We start from the raw sequence: 19,011 nt of genomic DNA on the forward strand, positions 1-19,011 counted from the left end.
AGTGAGCCACTCACCTCTTTCACAGAAATGCACATGGCCCAGATGAGCACGAACATCCTTCCTAACAGCTGCAGCCACCCCATCTTGTGCGTCAGGGCCAAGGGGTGTGGGAGGGCCTGGGAAGAAGGGAAGGAATGGATGGGAGCAAGACGGGGAATGAGGAAGGCCCCTCTGGGTGTAGGGTTCACACACACGTGCCAAGACCACTAGTTGAGCTGGAGGCCAAAGTGAAGCCCAAGCTCGGTACAATGGGAGAGAAAGAACGGCAGCTCTGTGCCCCTGTCCCCACCCACAGTGGGACCCAGAACTCTACAGTCCAATCCATGCTAACGACCCCTCACACCTCATGGCATTTGTTCGCTCCAGAACCCATTCATATCCAGACACTTAGAGGACACTCGAAGCTAAAACTCTGCCCCATGTAATGAATGGGAAATTGAGGCCCAGAGTGGGGGAATCCCCCCTCCCATTTCTGCGACCCTCATGGCAGAAACACCCAATTAGCTCTAGATTTAGGTGGAGCCTGGGTCTTCCAACCCTCCAGATTTCCCCCAATTGCTGAGGACCAGAGACGTATTCAATTCCCTAGAAGCTGTGCAGGATGACAACTGGGGAACACCGTGCAAATGTCTTGGTCATTCTGGGTCTCACTTTCCTCATATGCACATGGGACTCTCCAAGCTCTTGGAGCTCTGACCACCCCACCCGCCTCCCTCCAGGGGCCCACGTACCTCCTCTTCCCGGGGGCGGTAATAGGAGACTAGAGTCAGAGTGATGTTGTAGAAGAAATAAAAGCAGAATGACAAGAAGAACATGTACTTGGCAAACTTCTTCCACTTCATATGCAGCAGCGTGTGCAAGGGCTCCAGGGTCAGCATCTCATGCCGGTTCTGGGGGTAGAACACCACCACTTTCAAAGGGCCCTCATTCCAAAGGGAGCTCTGAGTCAGCACCACCCCTGCAAGAAGGGGCCAATCGTTCTGTCCCATAGGCTGGTTTGGCTGGAAATGTGGGGAGAGTAATTTCTGGCTCCTGTAGCTCCTTCCCAGTGCCCCCAGGCAGCAGCCAAACCCCATAGGAGCTGGGCTTCCAGTGGGAGGACCCAGTGCTTAGTGGGGAGCAAGAGCAAGGGGGAAGGGCCGTGACTGAAACCAACTTGGCCCCTTCACTGTGTAACCTTGGGAAAACCCCCAATACTCCCAGGGCCTCGATTTCCTCATCTATAAAACTGAAATCAACCAAACTGCCCTACCAACCAGCAGGTTGTGAGGGTTCAGGGAGACCCCAGACAAGGCAGGCTCCAGTAAGCATGGCTCTTGGTAACATGGGGATCATGAAGGTCTAATCTGCTGCCTCAATTCCCCCCCCAAAAGCTGAAAACCTCTCACTGCTGATCCTCTCACTTCCCCTCCAGCTTCAGTGATCTTCGCCCCAGCCCTTGCCTCCTCCAGGAAGGCCTCCCTGATTGCTGCAGCTGTGCCTTCTCTGTGGGTAGGGGAGATTATAGAACCATCAGGGAAGAGAAGGAGAAACAAGATGGCGAGGATCAACACCAATCATCCCACCCGCCGTCTCATACTGCCCAGGATTCTGGGGCCAGGAGACACCCACCACAGAAGTTTATAACGCAAGGTTAGTTAGGATTAAGTAAACACAGCACCGGCCCTAGCCCTGCCCTTTCTGTGTTGACTCTCCCCACCGAGGTAAAGAACTGGAGGACTACAGACATGTCCAGCTAGTGCCATAGGTCTTCCCATTGCAGCCTGAGGCCCAGCCCCTCGTCCCCAGCCCTCCCCCAGCCCCCCTGAGAGACCCACATCAAGGTTGGTGTTGTAGACGATGATTTCCAGCACCGAGTTGTCTGTCGTAGTGTCCACGTTGGTGAGGTCGTAGAGTGAGGACGACACAGGCCCGTATGCCCAGTCTGTGAACTTCCTGGACAGACTCCGGAGTGGCTTTTCCTTGATCTCACGACTGAGGATATACTTCAAGATCTGGGGACAGAAAGAGGAACAGCCATTGAACAGGGCTGGGAAGATGTTCCCACCTGGATGGATTGAGCCCCTTCTGCACCTGCCACCGTAAGCCCCGAGCTCGGCTTCCACTGCAGAACCCGTGTGAACCTCACTGCTCTGCCTAGTTCGCCAGGGACTGAGAATACAAGGGACAAAAGGTGCGGAGGCCCTTTGCAAGGTGCAGAAAGCTGCACAGTAAGATCATAAAACCTTGTACCAGTTGGGGACTCCATTCGGTGAAGCATCTGAGAACTGACAATTTTGAGAAATAATTTCTATTTGACCTGGATGGGAGAAGAAATTAGAAGTTTTTCCAGCTTCCCTAGCCTACCCTCAGTCAAGACCGTTCCAGCTGAGGGTCACTGTGGGCCATACAAGTTGCCAGCCTGGCAGAGAGGCCTGAGAAATCCACTCTCCAGGTGACCCTCAAACTCTGGTGCACAGTAGAGTCACTTAGGGACACTCAACAATCCCATACCACTGACTAATTCAGTCCAAAGCTCTGCAGGTGGGACCCAGATATCTATGTTTTGTAAAGCTCCATGGGCAGTTCCAAAGTACAAGCAAGGTGGAGAGCCACTGCTCTCCAGTTCACTCCTTTCTAGAACTGGGGCCGGAGCTTCCTGGGGCACCAAACCAAGACCCAGGAAGAGGGTTCTGTTGGGGAGAACAGTATCAGAGCCCTGGTTTCACACCACCCAGTGGGGTTCCCATCTCATCTCATATGGGAGACTTGTCCTCACAGTCCAGGCAGAGAACCTCCAGATTGACTCCAGGGCCAGTCTCCCCATCCTGGGCCCCAGCCTCAAAGAGCCCCAAGGAACAGGGTCTGTGTCTAAGCATCTCTGCACCCTCCACTCCCAGCATAGTGGCCAACTTGGGCAGCATCCAGAAAGGTTTTCCAAAGAACACTGAATGAAGAAGAGAGAGGGCCAGGAATGGGGGAGTCCCCTCCCCAGGACTGGCCACGGGGGAGCATATTATCCTCTAGAGAGTCAAAAGGTCATGGGGCCATGCTCCAAGCACCACAGCACATGCCACAGCAGCTATCAGGAAGCTCCACTTGCAACCCTAATCTGACTCTCTTCAAAGTCCCCCACAAACTGTGTTCCTGGGGGAGGGTAGGAGACGGTAGGGAGGGTGGGAAGGCATACAATTTCTCCTTTGTCAAAGCCAATCTCCAACCCTTCCTTCCCCCACAAGAGAATGAAAAGGTCCCTTGTGGGCCCCAGCCCTGACCACTGACACTGGGCCCAAGGCCCTCAAGGCCCCCGCCTCCCCTGTCAGCTGCCCTGAGGAGGGCACAGCTATGATTGTTCAATAGCCCCCTGCACCCACCCAGTCCTCTCACAGCCTCCCAGGAAACTCAGTCCACTCTTAGGGCTTGGACACATGGAGGCTGAAGAGCAAGCTGCTCTGGGCCTTGCCCTCGGGCCCACCTGAGTCCTGACCTAGATCTCAGACCGAGCTGTGTCTCCAGGCACCCACAGTGATGGGAGCCCGCCTCAACCCAAGTCTTCACCAAGGTTAAGCCTTGAGATCCTCAGCCACTCCACACAGGGCACAAAGGGCCACAAAAAACCACACTTTCTGCTGGGGACCTGGCTCAGAGTTTCAACATGACAGACAGAGAGAAGTCTCTCCAGACTCAGGCCGCTCACTGGCTCTGGATGCAGAGCCGGCATTCTGGGACTCCTAGCCTCCTGAGAGGCTGAAGGCCCTAAGGGTCTTCAGACATAGCTTTGGCTTGTGTGCCTGCCTCACCACACAGGAATCCTCAGCCACAAAGCCTGTGAGGTCCCACGTCACCACAGCCTTCAAGTTCCTCCACTCTGACCCCAGATGGGAGTCCCAGAGCAGGGCATAGAAACACAGAGTGTCAGGGACTAAAGTCCAGAGGGGGCTTCCATGTGCCATATTTCTGTGTGGTCACTCAGAACAAACCCACCCCATGCCACAAATGTACTTCCTAGACTTCAGGCTGACCTTTCCCAGGCCAAGGTACAATCTGTGGGGTCCCCAGAAAGGCCAAAGCACTGGCCAGGAGCCTCCCTGCCCTCCTTCCTGCCCCCCCCCCAGGCCCCACCTCAGCCTTGCCCATCTTGGCAGCCAGCTGCAGTGGCGTGAGCCCATCCTTGTTGTGCATGGTCTCCAGCTCCCACGTCCCGCTCCTTAGCAGGATCATGTCGTACATGCGCTTCACAAAGTCGTTCTGTGTCTTGAAGTCCTCAGCCACTGTCACCAATGCGTGTAGGATGTTGTTTCCCCGTGAGTCCTGCGAGGTTATGTCAGTCTGCTCATTCTCCATCAGCAGCTGCACAATCTCAGGCTGGTTGGTACACGCCGCCAGAGCCAGTGGGGTCTCGCCTGGGGCAGTAGGGAGCACTGGACCTCAGTTCTCTTCTAGACCTGCCCAGTTTCCGCAAGCCCTAGGACTGAGGCCCATGTCCTCAGTAGGACTGACACCCGAGCTTCCCTGTAATTCCCCCCACCTTCTGCCTTGTACGGGGAGAGCGGGGAGACCAAAGCTGGATCACTGCCATTACCTCCTAACTGATCTCCCTACTTCTATCCCAGGCCTCCATCACTATCCCCAGCATAGCAGCCAGACTGATCCTAGTGACACAAAAGACTCACCTCGCCCAGAATAAAAGCCCAGGTTCCAGCAAAAGCCCACAGGCCCTGCATGTTCAGACATCACCTCCTCTCTTATCCCCCTCACTCCTCTCCGGCCACAGTGGCCTTCTTCCTTTTCCTAGAACATGCCAAGGCATTTTTTCCTACCTCAGGGCCTTTGCACAGGCTGTTCCCCCTCGCTTGTAGTACTGTTTCTCAGCATCTGCCTTGGGCATCTCCACACTTCTACCAAGTCTTCACTCAAACATCACCTTTTTAATGAGTCACCCTAACTGCACTATTTAAAATTGAAATCCACTTCCCTGCCCTGGAACTCCTGACCCCCTTTCCCTGCCTTGATTTTTATATTTTCATAGCACTTACCATTTTCTAAGATATTACACAGTGTTATTTATTATGTTTATTATTGATCATTTTCCTCCAGTCTAGAACATAAGTTCCATGAGGATAGGAATCTTTGTTTCATTTATTGATACATTTCAAACACCTAGAACGGTGCCTGGTGTGTATAGTAAGTGATCAATAAATGTTTTTTAAGAAAAGAGAAGGCAGGTGACTCATACATGGTCACACAGCAAGCCTGGGATGGAACTAGGACTGGACAGGAGGTCTCCAACTGTTTCCCTTTCAATCTCCCTTCTGTTCCCTCTCTTCATCCCACCTGACAGACATTTCCCAACACTGGTTCCAACAGGGTCTAATGTTGGACAATGGACTGTACAAGACCCTGTCCTCATGGCTGCTCAGACCCAGCTAGTCCTACAGATAAAAACCAACCAAACAAACAAAAAACCACCCAGAAGAGAAAACAGGTCAGTGGTTGCAGCCAAGGGCTGGAGTGGGAAAAGGGGTTGACAAATTTGTGGGGGCAAAGTTTCTGGTGTTATGGGACTATTTATACCCTGCCCTCATGGTGGTGGTTAGTCAACTGTATACATTTGTGGGGCTGAACAGAACTATCCATTAAAACGGGTGAATTTCACTATATCTAAATTAGGCATTACAATCTTTTTTTCTACCCAGAGTATCCTAACCCCAATTCCTTTTGAACTCCCTAATTTGTCAGTCAGGGAATCTTCCTCTCTGACTCTTGACTGCGTGTTTGCAGTCCTGGAAAGCATTGAGCGCGGGGACAGAGGCGAAGTTGAGTCTGCTCACGTGGATGCCCACTCGCGCCCCTTCCCCCAGTTCAGAAGGCTCTATCCCAGCGGCCTCCCCGGGCACTGTCCCTCTGGGCCTGGGGCGGGTCCACATGTCCACGTGCCGAGCGGGCAGGAACCGGCAGTGGGGGCTCCAGGCCAGCCCGCTAGCGCCTACTGGGACGGGGGCGGGTCGGGAAGGCCGGACGGTGGGGGGGCAGCACCCACCAAAGTAGAAGCCCTCGTGCAGGTACTTGGGGTTGAAGAAGACTCCCCTGGCGTGGGCGTTGACGTCGGCGCCCGCCGCAATGAGCAGCGCGGTGATGTCTCCCTGCCGCCGCTCGATGGCGATGTTCAGTGCAGTCTGCCCTGCGACCCGAGTGGGGAGGGAGGAAGGGGGGCGCTCAGTGGCTGGGCCCTGGGGGACAGACCCTCCCTGGCCCCCGAACTCCCTGCCGAGCCACAGCAAAATACTAGCTGCCTTCCTGCTCCAGGCTGCGGTGAGACTTCAGTGCTACCATACTGGGAGTCGCAAGGGCTGGGGGACTTGGGCGGGGCCGGGCGGGTGGGGGGCAATCGAGACTGCATAAGCCAGGTTAGAACTTTATCCTAAGTGCTGTGGGAAGTCACAAGTCATTGAAGCAGGCAAGGGACACGACCAGAGTTTTGAGTTTTGCACATGTGTATTTTCGGATCACTCTGGATGCAAAATTGGAGGATGCATTAGAAGGAGCCCAGACTTGGCAGGAACCGCCACTTCAGTGGAGAAAGAGATGATGAGGGCCAGAGACCCATGGGAGAAAGTCCTCAGAATGGCCTGTGGGGGCTGGGAAAGAAGGGATCTGGGAGAGTGGTGCCACAATGACTGAGGAACAGAACCGGAGAAAGCAGCAGGAAGGGGCTGAAGGGACATTAACCCAGCTGGTGGAGTCTGTGGACTCTCCAGATGGAAGGCTCTGAAAGGCTGGGGGAGGGGATAGCTCTAGGAATGTCCCACCAGAAACAGCATTTTCCAAAGAGCTGCCACCATTCCATATACAAAAATAAATTCCTGGGTGGATTAAAGAAGTAGGAGTTTAAAAAAAAAAAAAAAACAAAAATTCATTGATAGGGGCGCCTGGGTGGCTCAGTGGGTTAAGCCTCTGCTTTCGGCTCAGGTCATGATCCCAGGGTCCTGGGATCGAGCCCCGCATCAGGCTCTCTGCTCAGCGGGGAGCCTGCTTCCTCCTCTCTCTCTCTGCCTGCCTCTCTGCCTACTTGTAATTTCTGTCTGTCGGGTAAATAAATAAAAATCTTAAAAAAAAATTCATTGATAACTAATCTTTTCATAAGGAAGAACTTCTTAAGCAAAATCCAAAAATGCAGAAACAACCACAAAGAAAAAACTAACACTACCACAAAGAAAAAAAAAACTAACAAAGAAAAAAATGTAAGGTTTCTGTAATTCAAAAGACATCGTAAAGTTAAAAGGCAAGTGATAGGCTGGGGAAAATATCTGAGACATAAATAGACAGTAGGTTTTTTAAAGTTCCTAATATATTAAGACCACTTACAAATCAACAGACAAACAACTTAAAAGAAAACTGAGAAAAAATTAACAAACACCTCACAGAGAAGAAAATACACATGGCCAAAAAAGAAAGTGAAACATGATTGGAATCACTGATAATTGAGAAAATGAAGTTAGAATCTAGCAAGTTAACACTTTTCTACTTTTCACTGACTAGATTGGCAAAACAAAACAAAAAACAAAGCAGAACCAAACAAACAAAAAAGATAATTTCCAGTATTAGTGAAAGGTGAGAGAATGAGGGAATGAATACTTTGTATTTCGAGGAGAATAAACTAGTATCTTTTGGAAGCAAATCTGACAATTATCATTACAAATTTTAATGTGCATGCCTTTGAACACAGAAAATCCAATTCAAAGTATTTTCCTAAAACGTGTGCTCTGAGCATGGGGTCATAGGCAAGAATACGTACTGTGATATTTTCATAGTGAAAAATTGAAGAACATCCATATATATATATATGTATATATATATATATATATATCAACAGGGGAATACAGAAATTAGCCACAGGATAGCCACACTCAGACTAGGGCAGGTAAAAAGGAGGCAGACTTGCATATTCTGGGATGAGAAGGTGTCTAAGGCATAGAGTTTAAAAAAAACAAAATGCAAGGTGTAGAACAATGCAAACAGTATACTATTGTTCTATGTTAAATAGATACATGAATAAACAAACATGTTTCTATGTTCACATATACACATTTGTAAAAAGCCTAGGGAAGTCCTCAAGGTCTACACAACATAATTATTTCTAGAGAGGAGAGTGGAAAAAGGGGCAAAGGGTTTGTTTTTTTTAACTTAATTAAATACTTGAATTTTTTTTATGTTTTAAGGGTATTTATCTATTTTTAAATTTTAAAAAAGATTTTATTTATTTATTTATTTATTTATTTATTTAGAGTGTGTGCGGGGGGAGGGGCAGAGGGAGAGAGAGACTCTTCAGCAGACTCCCTGCTGAGCACAGAGCCCAATGTGGGACTTGATCTCATGACCCTGAGGTCAAGACCTGAGCAGACGTCAGTTGCTTAACTGACTGAGCCACCTAGGAGCGCCTCAGTGGGTTTTTAAAATCTGGAAATGTAGGTCCTTCAGGTCTGGAAAATATTTTTGTATTACTCCTTTGACCATGGACTCCCTTCCATTTTCTCTATTCTGTATTTCTTCTGCTGGGCTCCCTAGGTAGATCTTTTGCTTTCCTTATTTTTTTTTCTCTCCTCTTTTGCATACCTTTATTTATTTATTTATTTACTTTCTCAAAGTTTTCCTTGACTCTATCTTCCAAACCCTCCTGTTGGCTACTTTATTTCTGATGCCATATTTTCTTTCATTTTATTTGAATGTTTTACAATGAAACTCTATTCATGTGTTATTTATGTAATTAAAAATAATTATGTTGAATCGCAATGATGGATATAAAATCATTCATTATATTAATCTCAAATGCATGTTTAAAATTTTTAATAATAATTTTTAGTTGAATACATCGCTTTAAAAAAGGCAAATTTCTGAAGGCCTTTAACAAAATGTTAAAAATAATATTTTAAAAGTTGCTTTTGGATCCTCTTAGCAGCATAGGAAGGAAATATTAGCCCCTGACAGATGGAGGAACGAGACTCAGAAAGGCAAAGTAACGTGCCCAAAGTGAGGAAAAATGACTCCCACTCCCCATGGTTCTATAGCCCCTCAGCCCCCAGTGGCGGGGAGCACCCACCCAGACACTGGAGAGAAGGTACGAGCAGATACCATCAGAGGGAAGAATGGGGAGTTGGTTTCTGAGAAGACAGAAATAAATGGCTCCTCCCACCATGCAGAGAGAATGTTCACAGCCCCCAACAAGGCCACCAGCAAAAGACAAAGTCATGAAAGAAGGAAGTGATAAGGGAAGGCTAAGAAAGAAATAAGGAATTGCAGCCAGGACAGCAACACCTTAATAGTAACCTTCATTTATTCACTCATTCAAAAAACATTTATTAAGGACCTCTTATATGAGACCCCAAGGGGCCAGGGAATTCACTATGGGCAAGACAGACTCCATCCCTGGCCTCAAGGGGAACATGCTTCTAGAAAGAGGTGTAAGTGTCTATATACTGACAAGAAGAAAGAAGGGGACAGAAAGGGACTGAAAAGGGGAAAGAATCAAGACAGGCAAGCTTGAGGCACTGACCTAAAACTCCTTGGCTAAGGACTAGTATCAGCTCCCTAGTGACAGGCTGAGAACATTATACACAGCTCATCTAGTTTCTCTCTTTGCTTTGGCTACCAGGGAGCTCAGCGTGCAGTTCAGCACTCAGCTGTAGCCATCTTCCCTGGATCCCCTCTCTTCCAATGAACGGTGTTAGTTTTCACAATCCTTTACTTTTTCTTGAATATAGCAAAAATGCTTGTGAACATCTGGAGTATAAATAAATAAATAAAAATTTTAAAATGACTTTTTCCCATGAGAAAAGTTGAGGGCCCAAGCTAGACCATCCCCTGCAAAGAGCAATGTTCAGCACCCCTTGGCATGTCAGCAAGATAGCATCTGGTCATCCCTGAGCTCATCATGTTTGCACCTTATTAGAGATGAACAGGATGTTTACTGAGTCCAAAAACTCCAGTGAGGGCATACCTTACTGATTATTCACAACAGATTTGCCGGGCAGGGAAACATTATCCCAAATTTGGTCTTCTACCCCTTTCTAGTTCACTTAACAGAGAAGCCACAAAATTGAGACCCAAATGGGGCAGTAGTGATAATGATGATGGTGAGACAGACAGTGACCATGTGTGGGCCTCGCCCAGCTGTCTGACAGCATGTCTGGCCTGCTTCCCATTGCCCTGATAGGCCAAACTCGTTCCCATCTCGGGCTTCAGCCCTTGCTCTGCTCCCAGTCTTCCTCATCATGCCAGCCTCAGGTCAAATGTTCCCTCCCTGCTGACCCATTCTAAAGTTGCCCATACCCAGTCACTTCAGATCATTTTCCTAGCGTTTTCCATCTAAAATTACTTTATTTAAAGCAGTGGCCTACATCTGTCTTGTTCATCACTGCACCCCAGTACTAAGAACAAGGCCTGCCTGGCATGTGGTGAGCACTCGAATCTCTCTACAGAATCAAGGATGGAGGCGGGGAGGGCCTGCTTCGTGCTTTGGGTCCACAGTGACAGTGGGGGGCTCCGCATGGCTTGGTTCCCACCCCACCCCCTGTCCACATGGCACCTCCCACAGGTAGCATACCTTCGTAGGCCTCCTCTGTGTATGCAGCATTGATGAACCTGTCCAGGATGTCATTCTCCTCCGCGAAAGCCAGCAGGATCCGCACAATCTCCTTAGTGTTGGGGTTGATGTTTAACAAGGCCTTCATCAGGCAGGTCTTCCCCGTGTCAGAGGCTGTCAGCTTGTGCATGAGGAAGTCTGCAGGCAGGGTCATGGGTGAGCCGCGGGAGGGGCCCCGGCTCCCCCTAGGCCTCCCAGCCCTGAGCAGGGGAGGCCAGGGTGAGGGGGCTGCAGTCTCAGATCTTGAGACACCCATGCCGTGCCCTCCACTGGCCTCCTGGAGCCTGTGCTACCTGCTCCCCACCTCCCTCTCCAACTTTTGCCCCCTTGAGGCCCCCAAAAGCCTTATGTGAGGCCTTTAGCTCCCCGCCTTCTGCACCTGCTACCTTGGAGGGGACAATCTCACCCACTGCATGCCTTCCCACTGTCCACCTCAGTGCTGACACCCAAAATCTCCAGCCTGCCACCTCCTGGCAGCCCACAAATAAAGCTTATCACCTCCCTCTAACGAGCTATTCCCCAGTCCCCCAGACAACATGGGCCCCACCAGCCAGCAAGTCGCCAAAGGCGCTACCCGGGAATCCTCCCTTTCTCTCACTCCCTTTGTCCTTGGTTCCAGACAGTTCCCCTGCTGAGGAGCTGGTCACCTTCCCCCAGGTCTGCTGCTGTGATCCCAGCATTGCCTGAATAGTGCCCTTCTCCAGTTTTACACCTGCCCTCCATGCAGTAGCCAGACATGACCTTCACCTGTCTAAGCCCTTCTGTGGCTCCCCATTGCCCTCAGAGTCAGGTTCAATGTCCCCAGCCCAACATTCTGGGCTCCTCACATGCCCCCCTCATGGGTTGTTGTGGGGAAAGGTGGACAGCAGAAGCCAAGCTGAGCCCCCAGCCCCACACTCTCTCTGCTAGAGCCAGGCACTGACCAGCCACGTCCAGGCCACGACGCCGTTTGCAAAGTTCCTGCAGCTCCCCCAGCAGCTCCAGCAGCTCCTCCACGCAGCCCTCTGACACGGCTGCAAAGATGCGCTGCTTCAGCCGCTTCTTCCTCCGCCTCTGCTCTTCCTTGGCCAGGTTTGCACTGAGGCCAGAAAGTATCTCCAATTCACCACATGGGTGCCACCAACCTCCTCTCCCTCTCCTCCTGCCAGGGCCACTGTGCCTGCACAGAGCTGTACCACAGCCGGGTCCATGGCCCCAGACACCACAGCCGCAGCTCCACAGCCAGTCACCAGGCCCCAGACGTCTTCCACCAGCGCCCTGGGCCCCTGGCATCCGTGTTGCCCCATGCAGGCTTCCCTCCAAATCCAAATGCAATCACAGTTTTCCAAACTATATATTTGGATACACATAGCAAAGATGACTAGAAAGGACAATTAATAGTGATTATCTTAAAAAGTATGAGATGAAAGGAAGGAAAATCCCACTTTCATCTTTGGCAGTGTTTGAATTTTTAAACTCTGTCTCTCCCTGCCCCCACACTCCAAAGAGACAGCCATGGCAATTCGTATTTTTTTGTTTGTATGTGTTCTTGCAAAATGCACATGGTGTTTTGTGGTTTGGGCACATGTATTTTTAATTTACTTGTATGGGATTGTGTTACAGTTCTCGCTCTGCTGCAGACTGTTGTCTGAATATTTTATAATGAATGGGTAATACTTCTTATAGTTTATGAAATGTAATACTCCCCCCACAAAAGAAAATTCCTACATGCCACAGCCATGGGCCCAGACATTTGTCCCAGCCCCGGGAATGGAGGCTTCTTTCTCTTCCCTGGGTTGTGATGCCCGTGCCTCTGTCACCCACCTGGTGGACACAGTGGGCGGAAGGGAATGGCCAGACTTACCTGGGGCTGTTGGGATTGGACGGGGTCTCTGTCACATCGTCCTGAGGAGACTGTGGTGAGTCCATGTCATCACAGTTCCCAGAGAGGCTGTGGGGGAGTGGGGAAGGAAGAGAGAGAGACAAGTTTAAAAGAAAGAGACAACCAGGCCTGGCCATTAGGCCCCAGGTGAGTCACTGCCCATCCTAGAGTGGAGGGCTGGACTGAAGTAGGGGCTGGCAAGGGGGCCAGTACTCACCACTGCCGGATGTTGGAATCCATAGGCTTGGAGAAGACGGGGGGAGAGGTCTTGGAGACAGTGGGGTTGGGATCGAACCCTTCTATCTCCAGGAAGAAGTGTGCACTGTGGGGACACCCAAGCAAGGCCATTAGAGCGGGACAGGGACTGTCCACCCACATGCCCTCCACCCTGAGAGTGACCTGCCACACAGCACACTCGCTCTTGGCTGGCTCCACACTAGGCTCCATCCCTCATGGCTTCGCTCAAGCCGCGCGGCTGCCCTCTCATATAGGTATCATCCCAATCATCCACGCTTGACAGGTGGGCATGTGGAGGCTCTGAGGTCAAGCTACTTGCCCAAGCTCACACAGCAAGCAGGTGGCAGAGCTGGGTCTGGGTGACTCTTGTCACTAAAAATACCGGGAGACGAGCCCAGGGGTCTAGGGTGGCCTAGCATCTGAGGGGGACTTTCCTGTCTGCAGCTTCCTCCAGGTGCGAGGACTCACCAGAGATGGGGGACATGATAACAAGAGCTACAATTCCCCAACATTTCCCGCAATAGCCCCTCTGGCCTCAGGTCTGAAGAAGAGCTCTTCCAGGGGGCAGTCCCTAGTTGCTGACATCGACAAAGGCCTTTCCTGGCTGCCAGGGCATATTCAACCCCCTTTGATCATCTCTTGTACAGTTGTATCAGCACGGAAAACAGACCTAGAGCTAAGAGGGCATGTAAAAGTTCAGGGGACAAGACTAAGAATCCTCGTCAAGAAGGAAAACTCAGGAGACCACTTTGGACAGTGGACATGAGGAGAAGTAGAGGGGCAAATGAAGGGCACACTTTCTCCCAGGGCTGGAAGAGAGATGTGGGCCCAGGGCCTGTGACCTGACTAAGCCCCAGGGAAGGGGACAAACTTACTGGCCGCTCAGAGGTGAGACACACGTCCAAGATATGACTCCCGAGCCAGACACCCACAAACAGAGACACGCGTGCTCACAGAACCCACAATCACACACTCAGGGACAAGCCTTCCCATGACAACCAGGATGATGAGCACCAGGACAAGGGTCGGTTGCTGCGATACCTCCCACCCCGTGGCTGCTGCCACATACCTGCTGGCTCTGTGACCTGGCCTGGGAGAGTGGCCTCCTGACCAGCTGCTCTTTCTCCTAAATGCCTTTGCTGCCTGTTTCCTTCCCACACTCAGGAGGATCGACATGCCCCCTTCCTTTCTCATAGGACCACAGAAGAGCTCCCAAAGTACAGTTCCAGCCATGTCAAGTTCAGAAGGGTAGCAGGGAAAGGATTGTGGCCCCATTCTATAAATGAGGGAACTAAGGCCCAGGATGGAGCAGCAGATCACCATGGATATCCTTTGACCCCAAGGATAGAAGCCACGTTGGTCAGAGAACTGACTCGTGATTCCAGGCTCACAGTTTATACCATTATCCATGCTGCTCTCCTCTCAGCCCTCTGGATCTTCTTCTAGCCAAACTGGTTGTAGGGATTAGCTGAAATTGGACACTGCCCAACATAGCCACTTCCCCGGATGGGCAGGCATGAGCGAGTCCTGGGTATTCCAGGGTCTTCTAGGGTCTTCTGGGACTTTCCCAGACAAGACCCAGGGCTCCCTCTCCTGTCCTCCAGAAACAGACAAGACTGGAAGGCTCAGAACCAATCCAGAACTGGGGGATAATTGGGGTGGGGAGGCAGCACTGACTGGCACATTGGCTCTCACCCTCCTGTCTTCTGCCCATCAAGAGGATCTTTCTGACCTGAACTAAAATCAAATCCTTCTTCCAAAAGAGAATTACACCCCTGACTGGGAGCCCAAAACCTGGGTTCTAGTCTGGCTTTGCCTCTGCCTCTTTCTCCTGTGTGACCCGAGGATGGAGAGTGGTTGGGCCAGATGATCCTGGACTCTGAAGCCAGGACTGTTCTAAATCATCCACAAATGGACTGTGTAGCTAAAGTGGGCATCAGAGGTCATCCAGTCGGATCACCACTCCCAGCATCCCTGAAATGCCCCAGAAATGCCATCCTAAAGCTATTCTTACTTGTCTAGTCTCCTTGGTAGTACATCTACTCGACAAATATTTATTGAGCACCTACTGTGTGCCCCGCACTGTTCTAGGAGATGGGGATTAGACGGTGCAAATGAGCAAATGAGCTCATTTGCAAATGAGCAAAAATCCATTTGAAGAGCTATTGTTCCAGTGAACTGGTCAGAACTGGTCCCAAGGATTGGACCAGGGACCAGTGCATAGCACAATGAGGTCATTGCTTTCCCTACTCCAGACAACACACTGACCTTCAACTGTAAGATCCTCAATGGGAGGAAATACACTTGCAGTGTCCTTAATTCTCCAGAACCCAATACTTGTTCTGACACTTGGAAGACTTAACTGAACAGGGGAGCAGAATATGGATAGATAATGTGTGAAAGGAAGGGAAAATGGCTCATCAGATAGATGGACAGATAAGTTGGATGGATGAATAAGATGGTTAGAAGGCTGGATGGATGCATGAATGGCTGAGGAATGAGTAGTTGGGCAGATTGGTGGATAGATACAGAGGTGAGTGGAATGAACCAATAGATAGACAGACCAGTATAAACCTCAGGTGACTCCTATTGGGCTCTATGTTGCCCAAAGCTCTCATCTTTTTCTCAGTCTTTCCCAAGAAGTTGGGGAAGGGTCCTTTGCCTTTCCTCCAACTCCTCTCCTTCTCAAGTTCTCCTCCCAGAGTCCATAGGGGGCCCCGAGGGTGGACCAAAAACCAAATCATGGCAGCATCTACCTATTCCAGGCCTGGAAACCAAAGGGACAGAGGGAGTGGAGGAAATGTATCCTCATATCACCATGAAGTGTCCTCATTTGTGCTGAGGGACTGTGCTGAGCCCCCAGGACACTTACTCATCAGCTCACTCACTCTGTCTCTCGTTGTCTCACCTGCTCTTGTACCGACCCACCTATTTACTCAAAAAATACTAATATGCTCCGTGTAGGAAATGTGGGAAACAGGGAAGGAAGAGATGACCCTTCCAGGAACCTTGTCCTCAGAGACAAGGGAAAATCCCCAGAAGCAGGGAGAGCAGGTAGAAGAAAAGCTTCTATGGAAGAAGGTGAGGACTATGTCAGAGGAAGTCTTCAGTGGCTAGGAAGGAGAGTGGTGAAAGTCAGACTGGAAAGATCCCTGACCACGAACAAGGACCCAATTCCTGGGACAAGGAGCTGTAGACCATGACAGTCCATCCCACACACGCCTTAATTGCCACTGCACATGCCACATCTCACCTGCCATGGTGACAGATGGTGATGTCTTGGCCATGTGACAGCCTGGCTTCTAACCTGCAGCATATGCTGTTTGTTTATTCCTACCTTTGATCCAGACCAAAGGACACCTCACAGGTGTTGTTAACTCATGTGAGCACACAGCTCTCCACCATCTCTCCTTCATTTCTGTCCCTTTGAAGATGGTGAACTATCCCTGAGCATCCCCGGGGCTGGGAAGGAGGGCCTGTGTGACCAACTACTTTGTACCAAAAATTGTCCAAGTGCTCTGATCCCCAAAAGGCCAGCTCCTCCATAACCTTCATCAGCCCATGTCTACCTCAGGGCATTTGCCTTGCTCAGGATTCAGGAAAGAGGCCACAGTGGCAGCTGCTCATGAGAAATAGCATGATGGCTCAGGAAAAGCTCCGGGTCCAAAAATCTCTCCCTACTTAGACTTCTTGGTATCTTCAATCCTGCCATTAGTACAAATTTCCTTACTGGTCAGACTGGCCTTCTTTATTTACATTGAATTTTTTCTTTTCTTTTCTTTTCCTATCTAGGCTGAGTCCTATACTCAGTTTTGAGGGAGATGCTCAAACCTTCAGGGAGAAGTAGGCACTTGAGGGCCCACAAGGAGCCCTTGGGTAGAAGGTGCTACTGCTTCATGAGATGAAGTTCACATCTCACACCCAGGCCATTGGCTGTGTGAGAACATAGGTAGAGCTGAGTATGAGGCTAAGTTCATGAGCAGGGATAGGCTCAGAAAAGGCAGCTTGACTGTGGGAAGATCCTGGGATTTTCCTGAAGTCATGTTCACCACCTTTCCCTAAGGTCCAAACCTCCCCTAGGAATGGGAGAAGGCAGGGAAAGGGAAAGAGAGGCAGGGGGGTGGTGTTTGGTGGCTTGGATCTGGAATCTCTGCCCTTACCTAGACAACTAAAGCTGCCCCCATAGCCCCAGGTCTTCCCAGTTTTCTCTCCTGCACTCCAGGATGGAGCCTCCACCTGAACATCCCTCGGGCACTTCTCAGACAACATTCACACCTGAACCTGGCTTGTCTCTCCTCATCTTGCTCCTTCTCCTCTGATGTGCTCATGTCAGAGATGGCCCCATCAACCCTCCCATCAAATGAAGGGGATGTCTCTTGGTTTGCCTTGTCCTTCCCTTCTCATAGTTGATCCTGCAGACCCCATGATCCTGATAAATTTCTGACCTGACCCCCTCTTCCCCATCCCTGATCACCCAGGTTCAGACCTTACCAGCTATCACTCAAGCTTCCCAAGAGCCTCCTTGTCATCTTCCTGGTCCCAGTCTCCCCTCTAATCCATCATCCACATAGATCACCCAGACTATCCTTTCCAAAATGCAAATATCACCATGCCCTCTATCTCACATAAAATCCCTCTGTGGCTCCTGACTGCCCTTGGGCTTGTCCAAACTCCTTAACCAACCCCCAAGACCCAGCCCCCATGGGACTCATGTTCTCCAAGATTCCATCACCCACCCAGCACTTCAGTTACACATTTCCTCACTGGTCCCTGCCCCAAGCCTCCATCTGGGGATGCCATTGCCCTTCCTCTCCACCTGCCATCATCCATGTTAAACCAACTCATCCAGGAAGTGCCCTGAGTTGGCCCACAGTCTTCTCAGATCCCTTCTCATATCCTTCTCAGATCCCATCTCAGAAGTTGGGACACATCTCACATTCTCCTGGGTGCCCTTCTCACCAGACTGTGAGCAGGGATAGCTATTCTTTCTCTCTGTGTCTCAGTCTCCCCAGCCTGAGCCCTGGTGCACAGAAAACTCCAGTAATTATTACTCAAAAACAACAGACAGAAGGGAAATCGCCATTCTCACCTCTGGCCCAAGCAGGGTGCTGGGGCTGGGGCCAGAGGAGGCAGGGCAAACAAGCTAAATCACATCCGGGGCCCAGCAGGGTCCAGTGAAGACACAGCTTGTGGTGAGGAGGGTCATTTGGGCTGGAAGGGGTTGGGCGACCGCCACGGAAGCAGCTCAGGTGCCAGGGATGACCCTGGAGAAACACTCCCGTGCTTTGCTTCCTCCACATCCCCAGCTGGGAAGTAGTCGTAACCATCCCAGTCCTATTCAGTTCCCAGGGGCCCCTTGGAGTGACAATAACAATGACAGTGATGAAGATGAAGCTCCAAGTAACAAAAACACCATCAGCACGTGTGTGCAGGATGCCAACTGCCTGCCGACAACCCCAGCAAAACCATCACCCTATGAGGAGATGCCTTTGCTTCTCGCCCATTACACAGGTGGTGTTTAATAGCTTGAACACCCTGGCTGGGCACCCAATGGATGGGAAAGCAGTTGGTGTATGTGAAAAAAGCATTCATTTGGGGATCCAGGTTGCCTGGAATGTCCATGCCTCTTTCTGCTCCTTGTCTCACGGATGGCTCCAGGGATCCCTTGCCTCCCCGAGAAGCCCTCTTGAATATTACTGCCTCAGCACTTCTGATCTCTTCAAGGAGACCTCCCTGATTATTCCCATTGTAGTGGCTTCCCTAGCTCAGCCCCTGAACATGTAGGGCTGTTTCCCCACCCTCCCCCCATTTATACCTAGCTGGATACCAGGTCGCCCCAGATGAGACAGAGTCGTGTCGACCCCAGGCAAGGGCTGCCTGAGGGTGGGCACCAGAATCCCTCTTGTGTCCCTACAACACAGTGCCCAAGCCTGCCCGTCCTACCTCTTCTTGGTGGGGGTGATCTCTGCTGGCCTCTTCTCCTGCAGGACGGCAGGGTTCCCACTGGGGACAGCAGCTCTTCTGCCCATGAGGGGCACCATCTCCTTGGGGTGGGCATTCATGGCTGGAACAAAATCGTAGCACAGGTGCTTAGGTTGAGTGGACATGGGGGAGCTTAAGGGGGCTTCAGACGCCCATGTGGCACCGGGTGGTCCCTACTCATACCCCCAGGACAAGGAGCTCACTCTCTATCCTCCAAGCCCGCCAACTTACGTGCAATTCTTCCTGTTCCCTGCTCCAGCACCTCTGCCCTTGTGCATCCTAGGAGAGCCCAACAGAGCTTCCAGGCAGAGAC

At 50.8% G+C, this 19,011-nt stretch overlaps 1 protein-coding gene across 2 annotated transcripts in view; it reads right to left on the bottom strand.

Annotated features, from left to right (window-relative positions):
- Window positions 1-18,778, bottom strand: part of LOC111158806 (transient receptor potential cation channel subfamily V member 3) — a 28,480-nt gene extending 9,702 nt beyond the window's left edge. For both annotated transcript variants that reach the window (XM_022521075.1, XM_022521074.1), the window contains exons 1-10: window positions 18,660-18,778; window positions 12,697-12,801; window positions 12,462-12,548; window positions 11,542-11,696; window positions 10,580-10,756; window positions 6,020-6,160; window positions 4,102-4,382; window positions 1,818-1,994; window positions 732-890; window positions 15-116 (exon numbers count right to left, since the gene is read on the bottom strand). In XM_022521075.1, the coding sequence (XP_022376783.1) occupies window positions 15-116; window positions 732-890; window positions 1,818-1,994; window positions 4,102-4,382; window positions 6,020-6,160; window positions 10,580-10,756; window positions 11,542-11,696; window positions 12,462-12,548; window positions 12,697-12,801; window positions 18,660-18,778 (1,503 nt within the window). The remainder of the gene's footprint in view (window positions 1-14; window positions 117-731; window positions 891-1,817; window positions 1,995-4,101; window positions 4,383-6,019; window positions 6,161-10,579; window positions 10,757-11,541; window positions 11,697-12,461; window positions 12,549-12,696; window positions 12,802-18,659) is intronic.
- Between the last annotated feature and the right edge of the window lie 233 nt (window positions 18,779-19,011).

This window comes from Enhydra lutris, unplaced genomic scaffold (genome assembly GCF_002288905.1).
Source record: "Enhydra lutris kenyoni isolate GAN:26980312 unplaced genomic scaffold, ASM228890v2 scaffoldscaffold63, whole genome shotgun sequence".
NCBI classification, from domain to species: Eukaryota; Metazoa; Chordata; class Mammalia; order Carnivora; family Mustelidae; genus Enhydra; species Enhydra lutris.